This window comes from Anser brachyrhynchus (genome assembly GCF_964034855.1).
Source record: "Anser brachyrhynchus genome assembly, chromosome: 27".
In the NCBI taxonomy this organism is placed as follows: domain Eukaryota; kingdom Metazoa; phylum Chordata; class Aves; order Anseriformes; family Anatidae; genus Anser; species Anser brachyrhynchus.
In genome coordinates this window covers 2,242,121-2,264,987 of record NC_137720.1, presented here as the reverse complement: position 1 = coordinate 2,264,987, position 22,867 = coordinate 2,242,121, and the positions used below count along the sequence as shown (strand labels likewise).

The 22,867-nt window shown below is 49.4% G+C and overlaps 1 protein-coding gene and 1 long non-coding RNA gene across 2 annotated transcripts; one reads left to right on the top strand and one right to left on the bottom strand.

Annotated features, from left to right (window-relative positions):
* The first annotated feature begins 139 nt into the window (after positions 1 to 139).
* On the top strand, positions 140 to 11,856 carry DYRK3 (dual specificity tyrosine phosphorylation regulated kinase 3). Its single transcript, XM_080569044.1, has 3 exons — positions 140 to 321; positions 1,207 to 1,322; positions 5,286 to 11,856. The coding sequence occupies exons 1-3, from the start codon at positions 282 to 284 to the stop codon at positions 6,855 to 6,857; spliced, it is 1,728 nt and encodes a 575-aa protein (XP_080425170.1). The 5' UTR covers positions 140 to 281; the 3' UTR covers positions 6,858 to 11,856.
* Positions 9,406 to 22,588, bottom strand: LOC308183253. The gene is made up of 2 exons (XR_013942365.1): positions 22,465 to 22,588; positions 9,406 to 22,015 (listed from the first exon to the last, which is right to left on the bottom strand). It is a non-coding gene; the product is annotated as an uncharacterized lncRNA (long non-coding RNA).
* Positions 22,589 to 22,867: the final 279 nt, after the last annotated feature.

Below are 22,867 nucleotides of genomic sequence, written 5' to 3'. Positions count from 1 at the left end.
GGAAACGGCCGCTAACGGTTGCCTGAAGGCGTGCGCGAGGTTCCCCGCCGGCGGGGGGCTCCTCAGCCCCGTCCCCGCCGTGAGGGGGCAGCGCCGCGCCCTGCCCGCCCCGGCCCGCCCCGGCCGCAGTGCGCAGGCGCGGCCGGGGGCTCGGTTCCCCTGGCAACGGGCGGCCCCGCCGCGGCCCGCCCGCCCCGGCCGCAGCCCGCCCGCCCCGGCAGCGCTGGGCCTGACGGCGGCGGCGGCGGGACGAGGGATGGGGGCCGCCCCCCGCCGCCACCATGCTGCTGGGCAGGAAGCCGGAGGCGCCCCTCGGGGCAGGTGAGGCGGCGGCGGGGTCCCCCCCGGGGTGTGTGTGGGGGGATTCGGCGGAACAATGCGGCCTCCGGGCTCCCCTTCTACCGAGCCCCGGTGCGTGGCGCCGCCGCTGCCCTCACGGGCCGGGGGAGGGAGCCGGCCTCGCTCGGGGGGCTGCTGGTGGGGCGGGGGGGCCTGGAGGCGGCGGGTGGCCCTCCCCCGGGGCCGCCTCAGCCCCCCGGGGCCGTGACCGGGAGCCCGGTCCAGGCGGCTGAGTCGCGACAGGAACGCTGACGGGATGCGGTGTCGCGACAGGAGCTCTGACGGGATGCGGTATCGCGATAGCAGCGTGGTGCCGCTCGTGGGTCTGATGTCGGTTGCGTTAAGGGGTTCGGCTTTAGGCTCTTCAGTTGCGTTTGTGGGATGCTGGGCAAACCAACGCGACCCCCCCGCCTCCCCCCCCCCCCCTTTTTTTTTGGCTTCTTGCAGCAAATCTGCTAATTCCCTCGTATCATTTTTAAGGGATAACCTACTTCGAAGGCTAGTCCGATCAAGTGCCTAAGTGTGCGCTCATTTTCTATTGTCGCTCTCAATGAGGCTACTTTGGGATTATCCTGCTTAAGGAAAAAAAGGGGAGTATATTGGCTAAGGTTTCTTAAGGATGTGTTTGCAGTGCAAAAATCGATTAAAAAAGAGAAGCTCTAAATTAAAAGTGTCATAAATTAAGGTTTCCAAAGAGCTGTGTACTCTGGGGCTATATTAAAATAGAGCCCAAACATCATAGTTAAATTCTGAAGATTATTTACCAACTGAAAGAGAACTGAAGGTTTTATTAAAACATGAGGTACGCTTTTATCATTTGTCTCTGTATCATTGTGACTAACTGGTTTGTGTATGGCACATTTCCAGCCAGGTTTGGAGACGGATTATATGATTCCTATATGAGGATAGATCAGATCAGGTACCAAGAGTCTACAAATGAAGAACAAAGCCCCTCAGGACTTCCTTCCCTTGGAAGATCAAATGTGAGTATTTTAAAGTCTCCTGTGTGGAGGCTTGGTGTGGCATTGTAGCCGACTATAGAGAGTAAATGAGAAAAGTGGGATGTGGCAGCCTTTTAGTAGCTTATTTAGCAGTATGGCTTTTACTAAATATAAAAATGGTAGAGTATTTTGTTGAATGCAAAACTTGCTAGGCAGCATCAGTAATCCTGTATTATTATCATCAGCTCTTATTTTAATTAAGAAATTTATTTTACAAAGGGTTGAAGTGTTCTGCTGTGCCACCTAGTATGCTGATAAGTATGTAAATCTACACCTTTTGCTTCAACTCTTGCACATTTCCATTTCAGTTTCACTTATGAAAATTTCAGGACTTCAGTGTGGGTTTGTGCATCTTCCAAACGCCTTACAAAAGTATTTTTCTTCTCTGAAAACTTTGGCATTATCTTCCACTTCATTAGCTAGCAAAATAGGTCTTTGTGGACTGAAGGTGTAAACGTGTTTCTCTGTAGCTGCTGTGTTTCCTAAACAGGTATGGAGTTATTGGATCTTTTCTTAAACTGTTTCAACTGAGCAGTAGTAGTCGTGTTCAGCTGTACAGAGATCTGACCTTTATACGTGTCACAAACGTGTTTTGGCTGTTGTTGAATTCTGGCAGAAGTGAAGGAGCTTGTGCTTAGAAAAAAAAGCACAACCCTCTAGAAAGTGAAAACAGACATTTCACCAAATAAGATGCATTTGAAAATCATCACTTTGTGTAAACTTATTGTAACAGACATTAGTAATTAGTTTGGTCCGTGCCATTCACTGAGCAAATTCAGTAGTGCCGGTCTGTGTTTCCTCTTTTAGCAATACTGAGGGAGAGCAGAAGAAACGTACGGGTTTCAGGAGTAGTGGATTGTTTTGTGGGGGGCATGTGGGAAATCCCAAACTGTAGTGCTTAAGTCATAATTTAACTAGAATTGTTCGTAACTGAACAGAAGCCAGTGTACTGGAACTGTCAGGTTAAATGCAAATATAATTGCACGACTGTTTTTTTTCCTTGGTGTATCTTATCCTTCATCTATATTTTGTTCATCAAGCCTGTTGACTTTTTAAGACAAGACTAAGGATTGTAAAATGCCTAGTTTTGCTATGATAAGACGTCAAAAAATACAACCTTAGTGGCGTCTTGCAAGCAGGAACGGAGATGAAGCCTGCAGGGATTGTGATGCTCAGTTTTGATGGAAAAGTGTATGGATTTAAGTGATACGCAGTTTCTTTCTTTCCAAGATTTCTGTATTACGATTTAATGTAATGTGAGAGTTACAAACTTCTGAGATACGCAGCTGTCCATTCCTTTCATCTTAGTGATATAGGAGAACATAAATATTTCTTCTTTGAGAATAGATGGGTTCAATTCAGTTTGTGAAAATAACTGGTGAGCTATTGAAAACCCCATTGTGTAGGAACTGGGTTAACCGTTTTCGTATAAAACTTCATTTTAAGTGAGGAGGATGTGAAAATCTTTTCTGTGGTGCCAGTCGTGTTGTCAGTCCAATTTCTTGGCTTCTAATAGCATATTTTATCAACAACAAAAACTGGGCGGCCGGTGATTTGTAGAAGAAAGCTGCTGAAAGAAAGCTGATGTTACCCAGAAGTCATCTGACTTGGTGTAGCTCTTCTGGGTTCGAGATTGCTCTCTATTTGTGGCTCACCGTCACGTGGCAAATGATTTTGGTCGCCTCCTGAGAGTGAAATTTCAGTCCTTACTGCTTGTGGGTGTTGAGTCAGGTTTGAGATCCAAAGCCCCCTTCTTTAAGAAATAGTTTTAGGAGAAACGTAGTTGTGAATTCCTTGTTTCCTTAGGAACTTGAAATACAAAATGTTTGCCCCAAACAACAGCACTAGGAGAGTTGCTGTTGCTCCTGAATAGAATATATTTGGCTGTTACACTGTTTACTAGGCTTTGTCACGTTGCTAAAATTGATGACATTCAGACAGTTAACACCATTTTTTTTTGGCAACTGAATAGTGAAAGGAGTTGATGTAACAGGTTCCATTGGTGTGGTACAGTAATGCCTTTTGAAGTCCTGGTGCTTAGTTCCTTCAGGTGACTGCAGGAAGCTGCTCCGCAGGGGCCTTGCTGATCTAAACTGCCACAGGAAGGCTCTGCACCAGGACGGCTCTCTGCAGAGGTGTTCTGGCACCTGTTCTGAAGCCACGCTGGGCAGCAGCTGCTTCTGTTGTGCACACAATTGAAACCCAAGTAGTAAGAATATGAAGTTTTGATTTCAAAGGTGAAAGTAAGACTCCTACTGCAGAAGGATAGGCTTTCTTCCCCCCTGGGTCCCCAGAAACTTCAGGAACCAAACAAGCATGAACCTCGTTCCACGCGTGTGTTCGCTGTTTGTTTGTGAACTTACTGTTTGTGTGTTGAATAGCTGGCTCCGAAAATATGCCATTCTTATCTCGGAGGTTCAGCCAGACTCCGAGAAAAAGGCGTTTATCCGAAGTTACCAGGGTTGGGCTTTGTTTTTCCACTTCAGGGTTTCTGGAAAGGCGTGTCTCTTACCGTACGCTGTGGTTTGGGGTTGATAGGACTCTGCGTGGTGGAACTTAGTAGGATAGATCTGATGGCATGGCCACCACTGAGCTAGAACTGACTTCTGCAGGAAATGCCCATTTTTTTGGGCTCATGAGCAAAAGCCAAGTCTTCAAGGCAGCACTAACAAATAGACTCTTAAGAGACATGTAGCTGGTTTTGGCAGGAGCACTCACTTCCCTTATTTACGGACTGTGCTAAGACGTTAGATTTTATGTAACTAAAAAGGAATTTGGTTTTATGGTTGTGGATCTGCAGGTTTATTTATATTTTTGTTTGATTCCTGTGTAGCTATTTCAGTTTTCAGGGATTCGGTTTGGCATGTGTCTCAAACCTTTATTTTTAGATTAAAGGACGGAATGGAAAACAGATGTTGTTACACTAGTCACAGCTTCTTCCTTGTTGCATAGGATGAAACTACACCTCTTTGCTGCCTGTCAGCAAGGAGCATCAGTGGGTAGAAAAGGGGAATAACTGCTGTGCAAATAAGGGACTGAACTCCAGGGAGCTCAGCGTTTACTAGTTTGTAAAAATGACAAGCTTGAAACATTTCACGATGCTTTTCTCACATTTATGTGCTATTTCCGATGCATTCATTTCAGATGTAAATATTTTAATGTGACAGTGTGTGGCAGTGGTTACACACTACTGACAAAGATGTTGGAGTAAAAGATATTCTTGATTATTGAGGGCTTCCAAGTCTGTTTTGTAGTAATTATTCAGCTATTGTGATTCCAAAGGGAGTGTGGATATGGTGTGTTTTTCCTCTTTAAAAAAGAGGGAAGAAAAAAAAGCCACTACCAAATGTTTAAAAATACATAAATTTCATTTCTGTCTAATTTATGTGTTTTATCTTGTCCTGCTGTCATCCTTTTGCTCCGTGTTCAGCTTGGTTACTCCAGCCTTATGTCACTTGCTGTCATGTCTTTGTCTTCCGCTGGCACGCTTGTCTTTGCGATATTCCTAACACCTCTCTGCACATTCTTGTCATGTTGCGTGTCTCAGACAGGTGCAAATTGCATCTGTTGTCGGTTGTGTTTGCTGCACCCACGTTTAAAGCTAAACATAGCCGTTCCCCCAGCTGTTTGCTGACTACGTGCATACTAGTAGGGGTAGGTACTGTGTCCTTGTTGGAGTGTTTGACGCTCTGGGGTTCACCCTGTATGGACTTAAAAATACACCGTGTTTGTGCACGTGCTTGTTTCAGTAAGTTGCATTTTGTGCTCCCTTCTATAACTACGCCTGTAGCTTGAGTTAGCTTAGGTAGTACATCGAGGGTTTTGTATTTGTACCTAATGGAAATGCAAAACATGCTGATGTTTCTGTTTTTATTTATGATGTTGATTTCTTTCTTAGCCCATGCTTTAAAACATAAAGCTTATTTTTTGTTTTTCCACCTGTAGGTTTGTAGCAACAAACTTGCAATGAAGGATCACCCTCTGACTGGAAGCCAGGTCAAAGTGGAGCAGTTATTTGAGGACTCTGGTAACAGAAGGAGTAGTGCTCTACAGTCTGCAGGAATTACTGGTTCAGAAAGATCTCTTCCTTCCCTGGCAAAAGATAAGAGTATAGAGAGCTTAAGCACTTCTAAAGGTGGTGTTAGTTCCTCAAAAGCACACAAAGCCATTTCCCAAGCTCCAGAGCAAGCTGTCAAACAGTACAAACATCAATTATCTGCTTACGAGCAACAAGAGATATTCAATTTTTCTGAAATTTACTTTGTGGGTCCAGCTGCGAAAAAGAGGCAAGGAGTAATTGGTGGTCCCAACAATGGAGGCTACGACGATGACCAAGGCAGCTACATTCACGTGCCCCACGACCATCTTGCTTACAGGTATGAAGTGCTCAAAATCATTGGCAAGGGCAGTTTTGGACAAGTTGCTAAAGTCTACGATCACAAACTCCACCAACACTTAGCCTTAAAGATGGTTCGCAATGAGAAGAGATTCCATCGCCAAGCAGCGGAAGAAATCCGGATTCTGGAGCACCTGAAGAAGCAGGATAAAACTGGCAGCATGAACGTTATTCACATGCTGGAGAGCTTCACCTTTCGGAACCACATCTGTATGACTTTTGAACTCTTGAGTATGAACCTGTATGAGCTGATTAAAAGAAATAAATTTCAGGGCTTCAGCATCCAGCTGGTACGCAAGTTTGCTCACTCGATACTGCAGTGCTTGGATGCTCTTTATAGGAACAAAATCATACACTGTGACTTGAAGCCAGAAAATATCCTCCTAAAACAGCAAGGGAGGAGCGGAATCAAGGTCATAGATTTTGGGTCCAGCTGTTTTGAGCACCAAAGAGTCTACACGTACATTCAGTCTCGATTTTATCGAGCACCAGAGGTAATCCTAGGAAGCCGCTATGGGATGCCCATAGATATGTGGAGTTTTGGCTGTATTCTGGTGGAGCTATTGACTGGATACCCTCTTTTTCCTGGAGAGGACGAGGGAGACCAACTGGCTTGTATGATGGAACTTCTGGGAATGCCACCTCAGAAGCTTTTGGATCAGTCCAAGCGAGCCAAGAACTTCATCAACTCCAAGGGTCACCCTCGCTACTGCACTGTAACTACACATGCAGACGGAAGAGTGACCCTTAACGGGAGTCGATCGCGCAGGGGTAAAATACGAGGTGCTCCAGGGAACAAGGACTGGGTGACAGCACTGAAAGGCTGCGACGATCCCTTGTTCATAGAGTTCTTGAAAGAATGTCTCAGCTGGGATCCTTCGGCACGCATGACTCCGAGTCAGGCTCTAAGGCACCCGTGGATTTGTAAACGAACGCCCAAACCGCCCAGCACTGACAAAAGCTCCAGTAAACGGATATCGAGCTACACAAGTTCTTTCACGGGAATTGGTTCCAAGTTGCCTCCTGTAGTTGGGGTAGCGAACAAGCTGAGAGCGAATTTAACCTCCGACTCCAGTGGCAGTATACCTCTATGTACTGTGCTGCCAAAGCTGGTCAGCTAATAGCGGGCTCTGTATCTCCGGAATACATACCTTGTATTTTAATCGTTTGTTAATAACGTGTAAGGAAGTTAAATGCAGAGGTTTTTAACGGATTTACTTTTTATTAGAGGATGAATCTTGAATATAAAAAGTTTAGTCAAAACGTAAACTTTTAAAGGGCTAACTTTTATCAAATTGTTTCTCTCACAACATGGTGCATATAACGCTCTGGATAGGTCAGCTCCTCTGCTGAGTAAAATGAGTTTGACAGATGTGCTATTTAATAATGCTGTTTTAGAAATCAAACTTTCTGATCAAGACGGTTTAGAAGATTATTTTGCTTAAGACAGCAAGGGAAAATAATTTAAAATGCATATTTTCAGTTAATCCCCAAATTAACTATTTTTATTTGGGGGAACGTTTTTACATCTGCTGTCAAAAGCACAAGTGCATTAATGTAATGCGTTAAGAACTTGCTTGCAAATGGCTAACTTATGTTTGAAGAACTTGATTTCTCTGTGCTGCTTTTCCCTTATCTATTCTGACTGAGATTTTTAAAAATACCATGGGGTATAGACACCAAAAGAGGTTGGTGTTGAAATTTTATAGTCTGATTTTTAATTTTTTTTTCAGAAGAGCTTGGAAATGGCACAGAGCACGGGATATGTCTAAATAAAACTAATTCCTGTGCACTTGCTATCTCCCTTAAAAACATATGGAAAGCTGATAAGGAAATTCAAGTTCAAACTGGTCCATCACAAGTGTGGACCAGTTTGTTCAGGCCTAATGAATCAAATATATGTTTTTTGGAGCTCAGATTTAAAAAATCAGTTCTGCCAGGTGTGTGTGTGTGGATTTTGTGTGTGTGTGTTGTTGGTTTTTTTTTCTGTGTTGTTTCCAAAACAAAAAATGTTGAACTTAAGGAACCGTCGAATCCGGGGTCTGTTTTACACAGTTGAGATTCTGATCATTTAAAAAATGTCTTTGTTGTGTAGAGTGAATTCCATTGCATTAGGTGGAGCTCTTTTAATAAAAAAGCAAAGATACCGCCCTGGTCAGATAAGGAAAAGATTTGAAGGCCCAGGACTATAACTAGAAAACGTGTGGGACAGGCCTAAGTGGAAGAGTGCTCTGAGATCTCAGCATAACCTATAAAATATCAGGAACAACTGATAAGGTGCAAAAATTGGTGGATCCAAATCAAAGTACATCATGGGATGAATTGTTTTATTTCTAATCGTATTCCTTCAGGTCTTTGAGAGATGTTTCTGCATGCTCGAGATGTATGAGCTTATATTTCCTTTATCTTCCAAGAACATGAAATGGTGGTGTGACCTGTAATGACAACAGCACAACTTGTTCTGGTTGTTAGTACTTGGAGCCATATGGCCTGAGTCCATTTACAAAAGCATCTGATCTCTTGCCAGGTGCCTGAACACAATTTTAAATACAATTTAGAGCTCTTATGAAGAGAGGGTTTTAAATTTAATGAGTTTCTCCGTAGCAGGTTTCTGATGTTAAAACAAGGAGACTCTCATTATACAAACAAAGGAATTATCGGGGTGATTTTTAAGATAAGGTGACCACATGTTCAATACGAGACCCTTCTTCTGAGAAGATGGGGCTGCATTTTCTGCTCTGCTCTGTTTTAATTACAGCACCGGGAAAATGCTGGATGGAGGCTTTTGTGAAAAAGCCAAAAGACAGACCCAGAGCTCCAAACTTTCCCGGACTGCTGCTTAAACTGAGTTTCTCACGCATTTAGTTTTCCCGAGTTCTTTTGTTTTACGAGTATGAATGCAATAAGCTTAGTAATAATATGAAAATAACGTAGTCTAGCCTTTATCTGTGCAGCTACAAGTAATACCAGTGTGTATGCTATGCTCATGGCTCACTTCATAATAATGCAGGACTGGTATTTTTCATTTGGCTCAGCTGAGTGAAGTTTTATTTGAATGGAGAATCAGGAAAACAGGGAGGGAAGTGGTAGAATAGATCACCAATTTTAGCAGAATCTCTAAAAATGGGGCAGGTTTTTTCAAAGCCAGAAATATTATTCTTCCTTCTCTGCCCTTTCTTATAGGCATTTTTTAACTTTTTTTTTTCTAATGTACCTGGGGAGTGAGGAGCAATAACTTCGTAAGAAAGAAGGGTAGAAAAAGAGCACTTTATATAGAAAAACTATGAAGTGATGGTAGTGTTTGGAGCCTGGAGGAAGGCGGGAGAGTGTTCGTGTGCTAGGAGCTGTGCAAAGAGAAGGCAAAATAGCCCTTCTCCAGAAATAGCAAGTAGTGTCTTGGTTCTAGGGCATTTTCATCTCTAAAATGCCAGATGTAGAATGATTAGATCTGGTTACTATGAGGTAACTTCCAATGTCACAGCCCCTAGTATGCGTACAGTGCTCTCACTTAAGGCTTGTGCCGTGAAACTACAAATATAGTAATTATTTGGCAGGAATATGGCTTTTTTTACCTAAACAATGTGTTCACCTTGACCTGATCAAACAAGGTGCTCTTTGAGTTGTGTATGTTTAAGAATCAGTCTTGCTTACCTGGGACTGTTCCTATCGTTTAAAATCAGGTACTTAGCTAACCGTCTTGCTAATCTGAGGCTCTTGCCCGCACAGCCATAGTAGATGAGAAGCAACAAGAAGCAACTTCAGAAGATTTTTGCTGTATTGAAAAGTGGTTTCTTCATCACCCAGGGAATACAGCTAAGGATATTTTGAGCTTGTTTCCATATACTAAGCCCCCATTTTCTTTATAAAATACTTGATTTTGAAGAAGTGTGACACACTGTTCCCAAAGTGGGAGAGCCCTTCGAGTTAGCTAATAGATTTTGTGTCTGGGAGAGAGCTGAGTCGTCATCCTCCTAAACACATCACCTGGTGAGTTAGCACAGGAGGTGCAGGCAGCCACGGGGCCGGAACAGAGGCTGTGCTGCTGAACAGCGGCAGCTGTAAATTGCAGATGCACTCGCAGGGGCTGTCTTCACTGAGATACAGTCAAGTCTCAAATTCACACTGATTTCACAAATTCTCACGAATTTTTGGAAAGCTGAACACTAATGAGGTCTGAAATTGCACGAAGTTCGTCATTTTAATCATTTGCGATACTTGTTAGGATGTTGAATTAATATAATAGGAAACTTGTCTAAATAGAATAACAACAGCGTTGATTTCTGAGGTACCTCTTTTTTGCAAGGTTGTTAATCTGCTAGCACTAGTGAGGTTCCACTGGAACCTGAATCATGCTCTTCTGGGAAGTTAGCACAAAACAAATGCAATTTACTTGAGTTTATAACAGACATCACATTTCTAAGAATTTTAATGAAGTCACACAAACTTGTTTTGAAATGCTCCTTATAATGTTTCCTCTGTTTGACTGCACGTATCGTTAGTCGCTGTATTGTAAATAACATGCTCTGTTTATTGTTTGCATTTTAGCTGTTTGTTTTAGCAATATTTTATATAAACAAGTGACAAGGCAGGAGCATCGCATCCGACAGATACACGTTGCTTTTACACTGGGGTCCAAATATCTTACGACTGTCCTAGTTGCAAGGAGAAACTTTGTTTTCGTGTGAACTCAGCGGGACAGTAATGTATTCACTGTGGAACATGGTACTACAAACACACCAAACCGGGCTGCGTTCGGTTCTGCACAGGTCTGATCATACTGCTGGGGGCTTGTTTCACGCCAGGGATCTGAGTACGGAGGTTGTCTGCGTACAACAGGTACTCTTTGCCAGAGGTTTTTATCCATCCTACCCAGTTTGAGTGGGATTTCTAGTTCAGAACAAACTAATCTGAACGTTTTAAGGCAGATTTTATGGGTATGTTACGCAGTCTGAGCTTGTTTACAGTAGTTGTGACCTGTGAGGACTTCCATGCAGTTGGAAGCTGTTAAAGTTAGGAATTTATTAATAGAGGTTCTTTGCAATGGTCATCCTCTTCGAAACTACCTCTGAAATAAACATAGGGCCCTTTTTAAAGGGGTATTCACTGCAGACTACAGCTCTCTCTTTCTTTTTTTTAATACTGATAGCTGTTCTGGCTGCCAAACATATACATGATGATCTCAGCAATGTCTTACTAATCCTCGCCACACAAGCAAAAGGCTGATTCTGCACCCAGAGATCTGTGCTGAAATGATTGATACAAATCCCCTGCCTGCCAAAGTTTAGTACTGTTGTGGAAGGGAAGAGCCAAAATAACATGGGAAGGTCTGCAGTACTTCTGTGCAGTACCCAGCTGAGATTCAAAACAAACCACATTGAAAAAACTTTTCCTTAATAGAAAAACTTGCAACTTTTTCATGCCTTGAGCGCTCGGAGTTGTGGGTACCCAGCAGTTTTAAAAACTGGACATCGTGGTTTTATATGGAGAGTATAACAAAGATACCACTTTTTTTTTATTATTAATTTGATACGGGTTTGGGGAAATGTATACACTTCATCCTTCACATAATGAGCCCTTGAGTGTTCTAAAACTCCACTAATAGCTTTTTAACTCCCACCGTCACTTGTAAAACCCTTGGGGTGTCAGAGCAGTCTTGCGTAGGTGAACATCGTCGCTGCCTTCAGAGGGTGCAGTGACTTAACCCAAACACAGTTCTTGCAGACTGGCTAACGAGGTCGGTAAGTCTGTGTCGCTAAGAGAACAACCCGTGTTCCCTATACATAGTACTGTGCCTTATTATTTTACCAGCCTACATCTGTCTTGGTGCAATCAAATGACTATTCAGGGTTTCTTAAACATTGCAGATGTTCACACTCAATGTCAATACGTCTAAAGAATTTACAGGTTAGCCTTTTTATTATAAATATTGTGAAGAGATGTAATAAGGTGGAAATGTAGAAAACACTTAAGGTGCATGTGAATATAACTCTCTCTGTGAAGGAACACTTTCGAAATAAGTCGGTCTCAAACTATGTATCTAAATGTAATGGACAGATACTTCCTAAAGTTGTACTTTGGTTCATTTTTAAGAGAAAATAAATACATAATTTTCTTTAGCAACAGACTGTGCAAATTCCTGAAAGACATACTTGGTTTAATAGATATGTAATATATGTATATATATTATTATTTCCAGGTGGTGTGACTTACTTTGTATTGCCAGATACTAACTTCTGTGGCATCTAGAGATCAGTAGAAAATTTTCAGACCACACGAGCAGATGATTTCAGCGTGCCAGTGCTAAATGTGATGAACGCTCTGATCTGACAGACGTTCTTCCCATTAACAGGGCCATAATTAGAACTTACCAAAGTTTTGCCATAGCATTCTCTGGTTGTCACTTTCTTATTTAGTCCACTGCGGAGCTTTTTAAAGCTCAGAATCCTGCTTATCCCTAGGCTGCAAGGAGAAAGCCAGTAATAGCCACTTAAGGAAGATTTGCTTTTATTAGAAACCTATAAATGGGTAACTTACAGTACACAAGTGGATATTGGAATAGTTTGAAGATGAAATCATCCTGCAATAAAAAGGTCTCTAGCTACGACCTATACAATTAAATGATGCAAGTTACATGCAGAAAGTTTGCAGACAACAGTGTGAATTTTTTCCTTATTTGTTTTAATGTGGGTGAACGTCAGATGTTTGATGAAAAAATAAAATTACAGCCTGAAAACAGTAACAGAATCTGTACATACAGGCATTTCAGTGATCTTTGATTTTCTTTTATTTATGTTTGTAGTATGCATTTACGTATGTGTAGCCTGTAGGCACAGCTGCTTCTCAGTCTGCTGCGATTACTGATATTCATGGCTCAGCCTCTCTGTTAGGATTTTGTGGCATTTTCTCAGGCACAGCACCCCGTATAAAAAAGCAGGCTTATCTTGCCACGCCGCAGGGCAGAACGATAAGGTGCTGTGCTTCACGGCTTCTGCCGTTTGGAGTTACGCGGTGTGCTGTGCACTACCTGGGGACCGGGGAACTGAGTACCAAGGCTGTGTTCAGGTAATTCATTCTGCCTATCTACGTTATGCTGAGGAACGGCGGTATAAAATCAGCGCCCTTGTACAATTCAGTCATTAATTAATTGGTTTCTTAAAGGAAAAATTAACCAGGAGATTCTCGAATCGTTTTGACAGGCAGAAGAGGAGATTTACTCGCATTTCACCCTATTCCCTTGGGGTCACTGGCCCTAACTCACCTTCCCCGTACAAAGTGAGGGGGCAACGTTGTCCTGCACGGCCGAGGCATTCGGTGCAACTTCCTTTAGAAGCAGCTGCAGCAGCCTAGCAAGTGAGTTGTTTATTTTTAAAACTCGTGTTTTAAAAATACAAGCTGAGGGGTTTTGTTTGTTTGTTTTTTTTAAGCCACCCAACAAATTTATGCTTGTAAGCCAGAACTGTTCCGTGGCGGTAAGCGGCTACCCTGGAGCTGCAGATCTGGGAGCTCTGCTTGACACCTTTCAAAGGGACCTGCAGCTTCTGCAAAGTGCCAAGAAGTTCCTAGGGAAAAAAAAAAAAAAAAGCCATTCTAAACGGCCTCAAAATTACAGAGATTCTGGATATGCCTTCTGGTGACAGTAACAGCAAGAATTGCTGATGATACCTGGACTCACGGTGTACGGGATGCTGCCTCGCCTCCTTCCAGAGGAGCGCTCTGCTCGTACCGTGGGTGCAGAGGGGGTACGAGGTGTCAGGGGCTGTTACACCACATCTGCCAACAGCTCTAATTCTCACTAAGCTGGAACCGAGGGGAAGGCTACTCGTGAGCCTTCCCTGGATGAGGCAGGGCCGCTGCGTGTTCAGTTACCACGAGCCTGCAATGCTCAAGCTCCTCGGGCTCTCCTGGGCTGCATCTCCTGCCGCACTGGTGGTGATGAGCTGCCTGGCAGCCCCTCGGTAGCCCCACACTGAGCTCTCAGCTGGTGCAGGCGGTACCAATGAAAGCAGCAGCACCATCAGCCTGCAGCTGGAGCCTCCCAGAGCTCCGGGATGGTTCTCGACTCTCACGTACAGACGGTGCTTGCAGGAGGGGCTCGCCTGTGACTCAGGATGGTGTGGACTGCAGAGGTGAATCTTGCCCATAATTAGGTTTTCTTTAAGCATCAGCTAATAAGCTAGTGCTAGTCTTCGTATGATTCATCTAATCCTTTTTAGAAACGAAGCCCTTTGCAGCACAGGAGATGAATGAATGGTAGGCAGCGCCGGGTTTGTTTTCTTTCCCCTTGTCAGATCAGCCTGAAGCGCTTTACAAACACTTCAGGACAGCCACATGCGCAGACGCTCAGAGCTGCCTTTTCCTCCGAAGATCGTTTTCTTGTCCTCACATGCATGCGCCTTCTTTGAACAAAGCGTGCTTGACATATGTGAGCTGTTTTCCTGCAGTGCCACCCCCGTCTCCCCCCGGTGTTTGCGCAGACCCAAAGGACGAGCGGGGCTGGACTCGGCAGGCGGCTGCAGCCAGCAGGCACCCGCGGAGCCTGAACTTATAAGGAGCTGAAGGAGGGCTCGGGAGCTGGCGCTCGGCCTCCCTGCGGGATTGCAGGGAGATGGGGTCATCGGCACGAGCCCACGGCCGAATTTCCTCTGGCAGCGCGGGTTTCAGTGAGCTGCCCCTTACGCGTGCTTCGGTTTGTTTGCTTTGTCTGGAGGGCTGAAATGCTTGCCTGAATTAAGCCCGGCCATTCTTAACTGCTGAGAATAGCTTTCTAAAGATGACCGAGAGTCAGCCCCAGCCTTCTGCCGAAGTGTGGAGCCTTGTAAGGGTTTGTGCTCCTCTGGCGAGCCTGGAAACTGGCATCGGGCTCTGCAGGTGGAGGAGAGGAGCCTTGGGGAGGATTGGTTTTCTGGGCAAGGGGGTTATAGGTAGGAAGACAGAGACCATGGCTGTTATAACTGTGTAATTAAGCATAGCAGAAAAGGGACTGAAAGAAAAACGAAATAACGCTCTGAGGTGATGCAGAGCAGAGCGTGCCACCCGGCTGGCAGCCCTTGAGGTGGGGAACGCAGCTCTGGCAGGGCAGGACTCAGAAAAAACAGGATTTCTGCCTTGCCGTGCTCAGCAGGGGCTTCTGCAGCTCCCACTGCTCACCCTGGCACAGGTGAAGGATGAGAAGGAAGGGATTAAATACTTCACTCAGTGCTTCTGTGGATCCGACAGGTGATGCCGGAGGTCACCCATGTCCAACACGGCCCCGGCCGTGCACGGTGACAATTTCTGCTGTTCGGCCGTGGCCGCGACGCTGGGTGAGAGCAGCGCCGAGCTCAGTAGCGATGCGAGCTGCCAGCATCCCCAGCAGGTGTTGGTGATGGATGGCAGAAATGAAATGATATTGGAAGTCTGGGCAGCCAGCTGTAAAGTCATCGCCTAGGAAAGGTCATGCGAGTAATTTACACCAGAGGTTCCTGCTCTCAAGTCTAAGCACTAAATAAATGTGTTAGCAAGCAGGGATGGATTTAAAAAAAATGTATTTTTTTTTTTTGGTATGAGCATGGATCTCTGAGACATAAGCTGTATATCCCCTGTATATCCCCCTCACAATTCCCTTCATTGCTGCTGCCCCGTGCAGAGCTCAGGGCTTAGCCAGCCGCTGGCACCGTTTGGTCTCGGTGCTGCCAGCTCCTCCCTGCTACGGGGCAGAACGGGGCTGGGGGCGGCCGCTGGGCCCAGACACCAAGGGAACCCTCCCGGAGCTGTACGTGCCCCAAGAAGCGTGCTGCCAGCCTTTTCCTCCAAGCCCATAGGATTTAGGTGCTTAATTTCTCCTTTAGGGGCAGATAAGCATGGAAACAAGCGGGGCTGTTCGGTTTCTGCCCCTTCGCAGAGTGACTTCCCCACAGCGCTGCACGGCCCCCGGGAGCGAGTGGCGGCGATTTCAGGCCCCATCTGACACTCGCACCCCTGCCATCTTCAGAAGTGCCCCCTAATTCATCCCCACGGGCACTGGGAGGACTGGGCTGGGCGCACTGGGAGGACTGGGCTGTGCTGGCTGCTCCTTGCCCTCCTTGGACAGGCTGCCGAGGGTGGGCGTGTGTTTGGGGTGAGCGGGGGGAAGCCCCTGCTTATTTTGGGAGGTGCAGGAGGGGGGCAAAGGGCCCGGCTTTCATTTTCCAGCCAGCTGGTGCTGATTCAGGCCGGTTTTGCAGTGACAATTGGTGGGGCTGAGCCACCGGGGGCCTGGTGACGGGTCCTTGCTGCCGCTCTGGGTGGAGTTTTGCCTCCCTCGTCTTATTTCCCGCTGCGTGAGACCCTGGCAGTGCTCTGGGGAGAAGCAACAAGGTGGCAAGTGGGTAAAAAAGAGGCAAGACCTCCCCGTCAGCTCTTCTCCTTTTCTTTCCCAGGCTGGTGGGATCACATGCTTTGCCGTAACTATTTCCAGACCTCCCTTTAGCACTTGCAGGACTAAGCATGACCCTTTGACACATCCCCATGTGATGGAAAATGCACCAGAACGACACAAACTTTATAAATACTCTTTGATGATTCATTTTTTTTTTCCTATTAGACAACAGCCCGAGCATCGTGCATCCTTCCCACAGTCAGTCAGCCCTCGCAGCCTCTACTAAAAGCTTTCTCAGGCCCTGGTCTCGCTCTGGGAACAGGCAGCGTTGCAGGGAGCTGGCACAGCCTCTCCAGGAGCCACAAGTGGAGCTCTGGATGGGCCCAACTGCAGGCGGGCTGCCCCCTTAATGTCCCCACGTCCTGGATCTCGATAGCAAAGCTCTTCCCCCGTGGCAGTGCTGAGGGATCGAGCGCTAGGAAATATAGGTGCCATCTGAACCGCGGGACACAGCCTGCTTCGAGCCTGCACCTGCCTCCTGCCAGCTCCGTGCTGGATCCAGCATCTCTCGGCGTACGCCAGCATCCAAAAGCTCAGCGTGCGGGAGGGTGCTGCTCATGTTGCTGCCCCGATCCCAAAAGCTGCTGGGGCTGAGCAGTCCCAGGCCCACGTGAGAGCATCCCCGCTGCCACCAGCAGCACGGCGGGACCGCACGGGGCGAGCAAGACCTCCATAGCGCAAACAAATCTAAACCACCCAAATAAATAAACACTCCCGGCCCCCAGAAATAAATAAATAAAGTGGGATAGATAGACCTCACCTAGCTGCTGTTGCTATTTTTTCAGTTGCTACACAAACAGTTTTATTTCTGGCTCGCGCCGCGTGCCAGGTCACAGCCCGCTGCAATGCAATCCCTGTTATTGCTTTAAGCACGCCGGGGCGGATACGGCAGTTTCAGAGCAAAGGCCTTCCAGCACGGCCCCGCAGCAGCTGCTCGGCCTGACCCCGGCACTTTTAGCCCGTTGCTCGGTGCCCCGAGTGTTTTTCCACCGAGCACAGCAACACCGATAAAGCCCCGTCAGCACCCCGCTGCCGCCGGCACCCGCGGCCGAGCCCATGGGTGCTGACCCTCAGCCTAACGAGCTCCCCGGCTGATTGCACCTTGTGCTGCGGCATCGGTCCTGGCCTCTCTCAGCTTCCTCTTTTTGGGTTTAGATCATGATTTTTTTTGTCATCTCAGGGCTGCGCTTCCCTTTCCCCGCTCCCCTTTTCCCTGCAGGCAATGCTTGTTGCTTGCACCTGGGTGCCCGGGGTTCGGTGAGGCCTCGCTGCTGATTGCTGAGTTAATGACATTAATTGCCCCAGTCCTGCCTCCTAGCAGGGCTGTGCTGCTGTGGAGGGGCGAGGGCTGAGCCCTGCTCCAGATAAGGGGCTCCCTGCAGGGGAGTGGGCGAGCACAAAGCTCCTGAATGTGGGGCATGCGATCGCCTGGCTTTGTGCGGAAACCTCTGGGTGTTTGCTGCTGCCACATCCACGGGGCATATCTAGGTTACAGCCTTCAACGTGTGGCTGAAGCTTGTTATAGCTGAGGGCTGATCTCCCCCCCACAAAGCAGCAAGCAGCAGCGAGCTCCTTCTGCAGAGCCTGAGCTGGCGTCGGGCTCCGTTTGCTGCCCAAGCCACCAGCAGAGGCTGCGTTAGAAAGCACCAAGGGCCCCAAGGACCTCATGCTTGTGCTGCAGTGACCGGGGGGGCTGGAAGGCAGCTGTGGGAGCAGGAAAAGCCATCGCAGCGTGGCCATCCTGCTGGCAGAGGCTGGGATTCTTTGCAGAGTCCCTTTTGGCACGCGGTGCCCGGCCTGGCACAGAAACCCTGGCGAAAATTTTCCCCCTGGGCTCCGGCGGGTCCTCCAGAGCAGCCCGGCGGCGGCATGCGGGCTGCGTGTGTCCCTCTGGATTAGGGCCAGCCCCAGGAGCTGCTTATGCTAACGGAGCTAATCTCCGTAATCTTGTCGCACAAATGCCTCCCGTCTGCTGGCAGACCGCGGGGATTTGGGGGAGGCGTGGATGCCAGCAGATGGAAGTGCAGGAGGAGGTGGCGTGTCCAGGACGCCCCATTTAAAGCAAGGCCTATTTAAAGCCCCAGCCCAGAGCCTCTAACCCTTCCTCTGTCCTCGCACCCCTCCGTGTCCCCATCCTTTCCCAGTTTATGCCACGTTTCACCTCTCCTGCAGGTGAATCTCCCAGCCGCGCAGTGCTGCCGTGTGCCGTGCTGGTTTGGCTGGGACGAGGCTGGGGACTGCGGGTCCCTCTCCAGTTCCAGCTGATGTCCTTGTGCCAGGCGTCTGGCAACCTCCTCAGATCAGAAACGTCACCAGCTGGGACCCCACGAGGGGTCCCTGTGCTGCACAGGAGCACGTGGGCACTTCTGACCTGAAACCTCTTACGTGCTCCAACGCCACCTCTTGCTGACGAGGGGCTGAGGCTGTCCCGGTTCATCCGAGTTGTTTCTCACTCGGAGAGAAGCCTCTGGGCTCCCTATATCTGCTCCAGAGCTGCCCATTAAAATACACAGAGGTGATAAGATCAGAGACTCTTGGTCAGGTTGCTGATCTGAAGTCCTGGCCCCTCTCCGTGCTGGCGCATCTGTAGTCAGAAAAAAAATAAATAAATCTGTGTTCAGAAATACAGAGGTGAGGGCTAGGCATAAAATGAGGATTGCTCCTTGCACCGAGGCTGCAGGACTGTTCTGCTGCTCAGGTGAGCCTTAGACAAGAACTAACACTTGCTTGCAAGCTCCGTATTCCCTGGTGTGGGATCTGTGGTTTTGCTTGTCAGCTGGGCTCCATCCCTTTCAAAGCACGTTATTTTTGAAGGTACGTGTTCCTGCGTTCTGAGTAGCGGTTTGTGTGACTGAGCTAAGGAAGTACATTTGGCATCATCCTGTGGGCAATGAATCAGGATACAGTTTCCAGCTGGAGGTGGAAAATCGCTCTGTGTTGAGAAAAGCAGAGTTAAAAGGCCAGTGCGGGGCCTTTGTGCATTTTTGATGCCTGGAGGGGCCGGGGCTGCCGCGTCCCCCCCCAGCACCGTGCACACGGGCGGCAGCAGCCAGCTGCCCGGGCAGGAGCCCGATCCTGGTCCCCGTCAGTCAGAGGGATGCAATCCTGAGCAGTGTTCCCTGACTTGTCTCGCAGTTACCGGCTCCGTGTGTCAGCTACGTCCAGCGGGAAGGGTTCGTGGAGCCGTCCCGCTGGGTATGTGAGCAACGCCGGGGCCTGCTGGGTGCTAATCTGATGGGGGAAGCCAAGCCCCGGAGCTGCCGGCCTCGTCCCACAGCGTGCCAGGGGGCATTTCTCCCAGCCCGCAGCAGGAGGGTGCTGCCAGGGGGGAATATCCCTGGCAGGGGACCGATGCTGGCAGCCAGAAACCTCCCTCGCTGCTCCAGAGTGAGGAGAGAGGCTCTGTCTAGGTGCTGCTCTGACTTGTCTCGACAAAAGCAGATGAAGATGAAGTGGAGAAAACTTGTGGCTACTTTTTGGATCATAAATCCAGGTTATAATAGCTCCTTTCATCTACAGGATCCCACAGCGCTTTATAAATAGAGACGCGAACCGTGCCCGAGGATCACTTCCAAGCCCTGAGCTGCTTCCCGGGAGCAGAGCAGCTGCTGGGGGCAGAGCCGAGGCTCCTGGCGTGGTGCAAAACAGCCCCGGGAGCAGGGCAGGATGGTTGGGGCTGCAGCTCCTGCACCCAGCTGCTCAGCACCCAGAGCATCCCCTCACCAGCACAGGGTCCACTCTGAGACCCCGCTGCACGCAAAACCATCCAGTGCTGCCTCCCGTGCCACTCCTCCTGCTGCTTTAACAAGGACATTAATTGCTGTAATGCGGATTAACAATATCTTTTCAATTCAATTACCCCTATCCTGGAAGCATACAGGATTATTTAAATGTATTACCATTTCTGAAGCTTTTCAGCAGCTTCATGCTCATACAAATCTACCCGTGGAGAAGGACAGGACGCATACAGCGTTAATGATCATTACCCTAATCTTCAAGGTCTATTTTTCCTGCTAACTCTGATATAATCAAATAATAATCTAGTTTATTACTAGCCAGGGGAAGCACATTAGCAGATCAGCTACTGGTGTCGCATGAATAGAGGCCGAGCCTGCTGCTGGCCGTTGCTTTTTCCCAAATGGAGATGGAAATGGAAAAATCGCTTCCCCTTCACATCCAACGAATTTTCTTGTGGCCGAGGAGTGGAGGTCACCGCTCCGTGGGTTTGTCAGGCAGACACCAGGCAGGGGCTGAGCAGATCGGGTGGCAGTGCTCCTGCAAAGCTGTGTCTCTGGGCGCGTAAGCTCCGTAATATGCCACTTATCTGCCGGTTTTAAGCTTACGACGTTCCGATAGCCAAGTCCTTTGCTGATTGCCTCCTAGGAGGCTGTTCCATTGTTTCATCTGCCTGTTTGTTTGGTTTTAACCACAGAAATCTTGCAGCTGGAGACAGAAGAGACCAGGCAGTGCCCCAGTCCACACCTGCTGCCAGCGCGGGGTTATCCGCGGCAGCCCTGGGCACCTCAAGCGATGGACAGAGGACTGGGGGAAAAAAATATAAATATCTATGTATATTTCGTATCAAAGGCTGGTGTGTGCATATTTCGTACCCTGGGCGGCTCCGGGCCCGCAGGGGCCAAGCGCCCCCCCCACGCGTGGGGCTGCGCCGCCCGCCCGCGGCTCTGCGGGCTCCGGGGGCCACCTCGTGGCGACACGGCCAACAGCCGCGGGGCCCTGCCCCCCTTGCTCCCTTCTTTTCTTCATTTTTGGGTTTTTAATTGTTATGGTTTAGATTTTTTTATTCTTATTTTCAATTTTCATTTTTTTTATTATTTCTTTTTGCGATTTTATTATTGTATTTTTTTTGTTGTTTCATTTATTTATTATTTTTATTTTTTTATTTTTATTTATTCTTTACTTCTATTTATTTGACGTTTCTAAACATTGCTAACACTTTTCCGATTCTTATTTTCAGGGATGGCTTCTGCGATGCACCAGGTGGATGCTGCGGGCGCAGGGAGCTGGGTGCCCTCGCTGTCCCGCGGGACGTGACGTGAGGCCCGGGCAGCCACCGCTCCCCAGCCTGTGAAGCGGGGGGAAATCACAGAAATGCCCCCTCCTGCCCCAGCTCTGGGGCTGCTGTCCCGAAGTGCTGAGCCTGGGCTGAGACAGAGCTGGGAAGACGCCCCCCCCAAGCCGGCAGCTTGAGGCACTGGGGGCTCGGGGCTGCTGCTATAAGGAATGCTTAAATAACTCCCCCAGCCCTCAATAACCGGGGTGGAGGACACGGGATCACATTCGGGGAGACGCTGCACATCCCTGCACCAACCCCTGCTCCCAGGAGGAATTTCTCTTGCCGCGTACGCCGCAGCGTGCTGGGAGCAGGGCGAGACCTCCCCGAGCTCGATGCCTTTTGCAGGGCAGCTCCGAGCGCAGCCAGGGCCCCAGGTCCTCAGCCAGAGCCCGGAAGGCTTCCCCCGGGAGGCAGCTGCTTGCTGAGGACCTGCTGTGGGCCTCGTGTGCCACGGGGCTGGCGTTCCTGCGGCACGCTGAAGCTCACCGACCCTTCGGTCGTTTCTCTTTTGCTGTCGCCTTCCTCCAGCTGCGAGTGGAAGAGGGAAGTCCTGCGTTCACGGCTTCTTCTGGCCTTGTGACACCAGCGAAACTGCTGACACCAGCACGGGCGGATGGGGACGGCCGCTTCTGGCTGGGACCCTCCAGCAGAACCTTCTGGGGGCTCCCAGGGCTCTGCCTGCTCCACGCTGGTGACCGTGGCAGGGCTGGGACCAGCTCGGGGCTCGGGGCCGGGCACCGCAGCCGCTGGGGCCGTGCCTCCTGGGCCTGGTTCCTCCTGCAGGGCACGTCCCCTGCTTCTGGGGGCAGCTGGGGGACAGAGAGACGGGTGTCAAAAACCAGAGTTCTGGACTAATAGACCCAGGGTTACCGGTGACACGCAGGCTGTGTGTTTTATACCAGAAATGAAAAATTCTGATTTCCTGTTTTGCCCCAGCTGCAGAGATATCTATGGGGCAGCTCCAGGGCCTAGAGCGTGCATCCCGGCACGGATCCCTCCCCTCCCAGCCCAGTTCTGAGGCTTGCTCGTGTCTTTGCTGGGTTCTGGGCCGAGCACGGAGCTTGGGCTCAATCCGTTACCCCCAGGACGGGCTTTACCCTTTGGGGTCGGGCTGCCCCCCCCTCCGCTGCCGCTCCTCGTGCTGCCGCTTTGTTCCCCCCTCCCGTTTCTCGGCGCCCCCAGACAAAGCGCTGCGGGCGGCGTCGCTCCCGGGGGGGGCTCGGGTCACTCGGGGGGGGGCTCTGGGGGCTCCCCGTACCCGCGGGGCTCGGTGCGGCGGCGTCGGGGCCCCCTCCCGGTGCCCGCCGCCCCTCCGGGGGGGGCTCCTGGCGCCAGCCCCCTCCCAACCCCGCCTCGGGGGCGCCCCGGAGGGGAGCGGCGGGGCCGGGCGGCGCTCGGTGCCCCCGCCCCGCCGGGTGCTGCCCGTCCCCGCCCCGTCCCTCCCCCGACGGCCGGGGCCGGCCGCGGCGAGGCGCTGACATCAGAGGCGAGCCGAGCCGAGCCGGGAGGAGGTGGAGGAGGAGGAGGCGGAGGAGGAGGAGGAGGAGGCGGAGGAGGAGCCGCGGCCGCACCGGAGCGCTCCCTCTTCCCGTCGCCGCGCTCGGGGCCGGGGCGCACCGGCGGGGGGCGGTGGCGGCGGCGCTTCTCCCCCCCCTGCCCCC

What these genes read in the sequence shown, in the direction of transcription:
- DYRK3 (XM_080569044.1), top strand. Translation starts at nt 282, where the DNA reads ATGCTGCTGGGCAGGAAGCCGGAGGCGCCCCTCGGGGCAG. An exon ending in GGAGGCGCCCCTCGGGGCAG is followed by an intron (nt 322 to 1,206) that starts GTGAGGCGGCGG and finishes GCACATTTCCAG; the next exon opens with CCAGGTTTGGAGACGGATTA. An exon ending in CTTCCCTTGGAAGATCAAAT is followed by an intron (nt 1,323 to 5,285) that starts GTGAGTATTTTA and finishes TTCCACCTGTAG; the next exon opens with GTTTGTAGCAACAAACTTGC.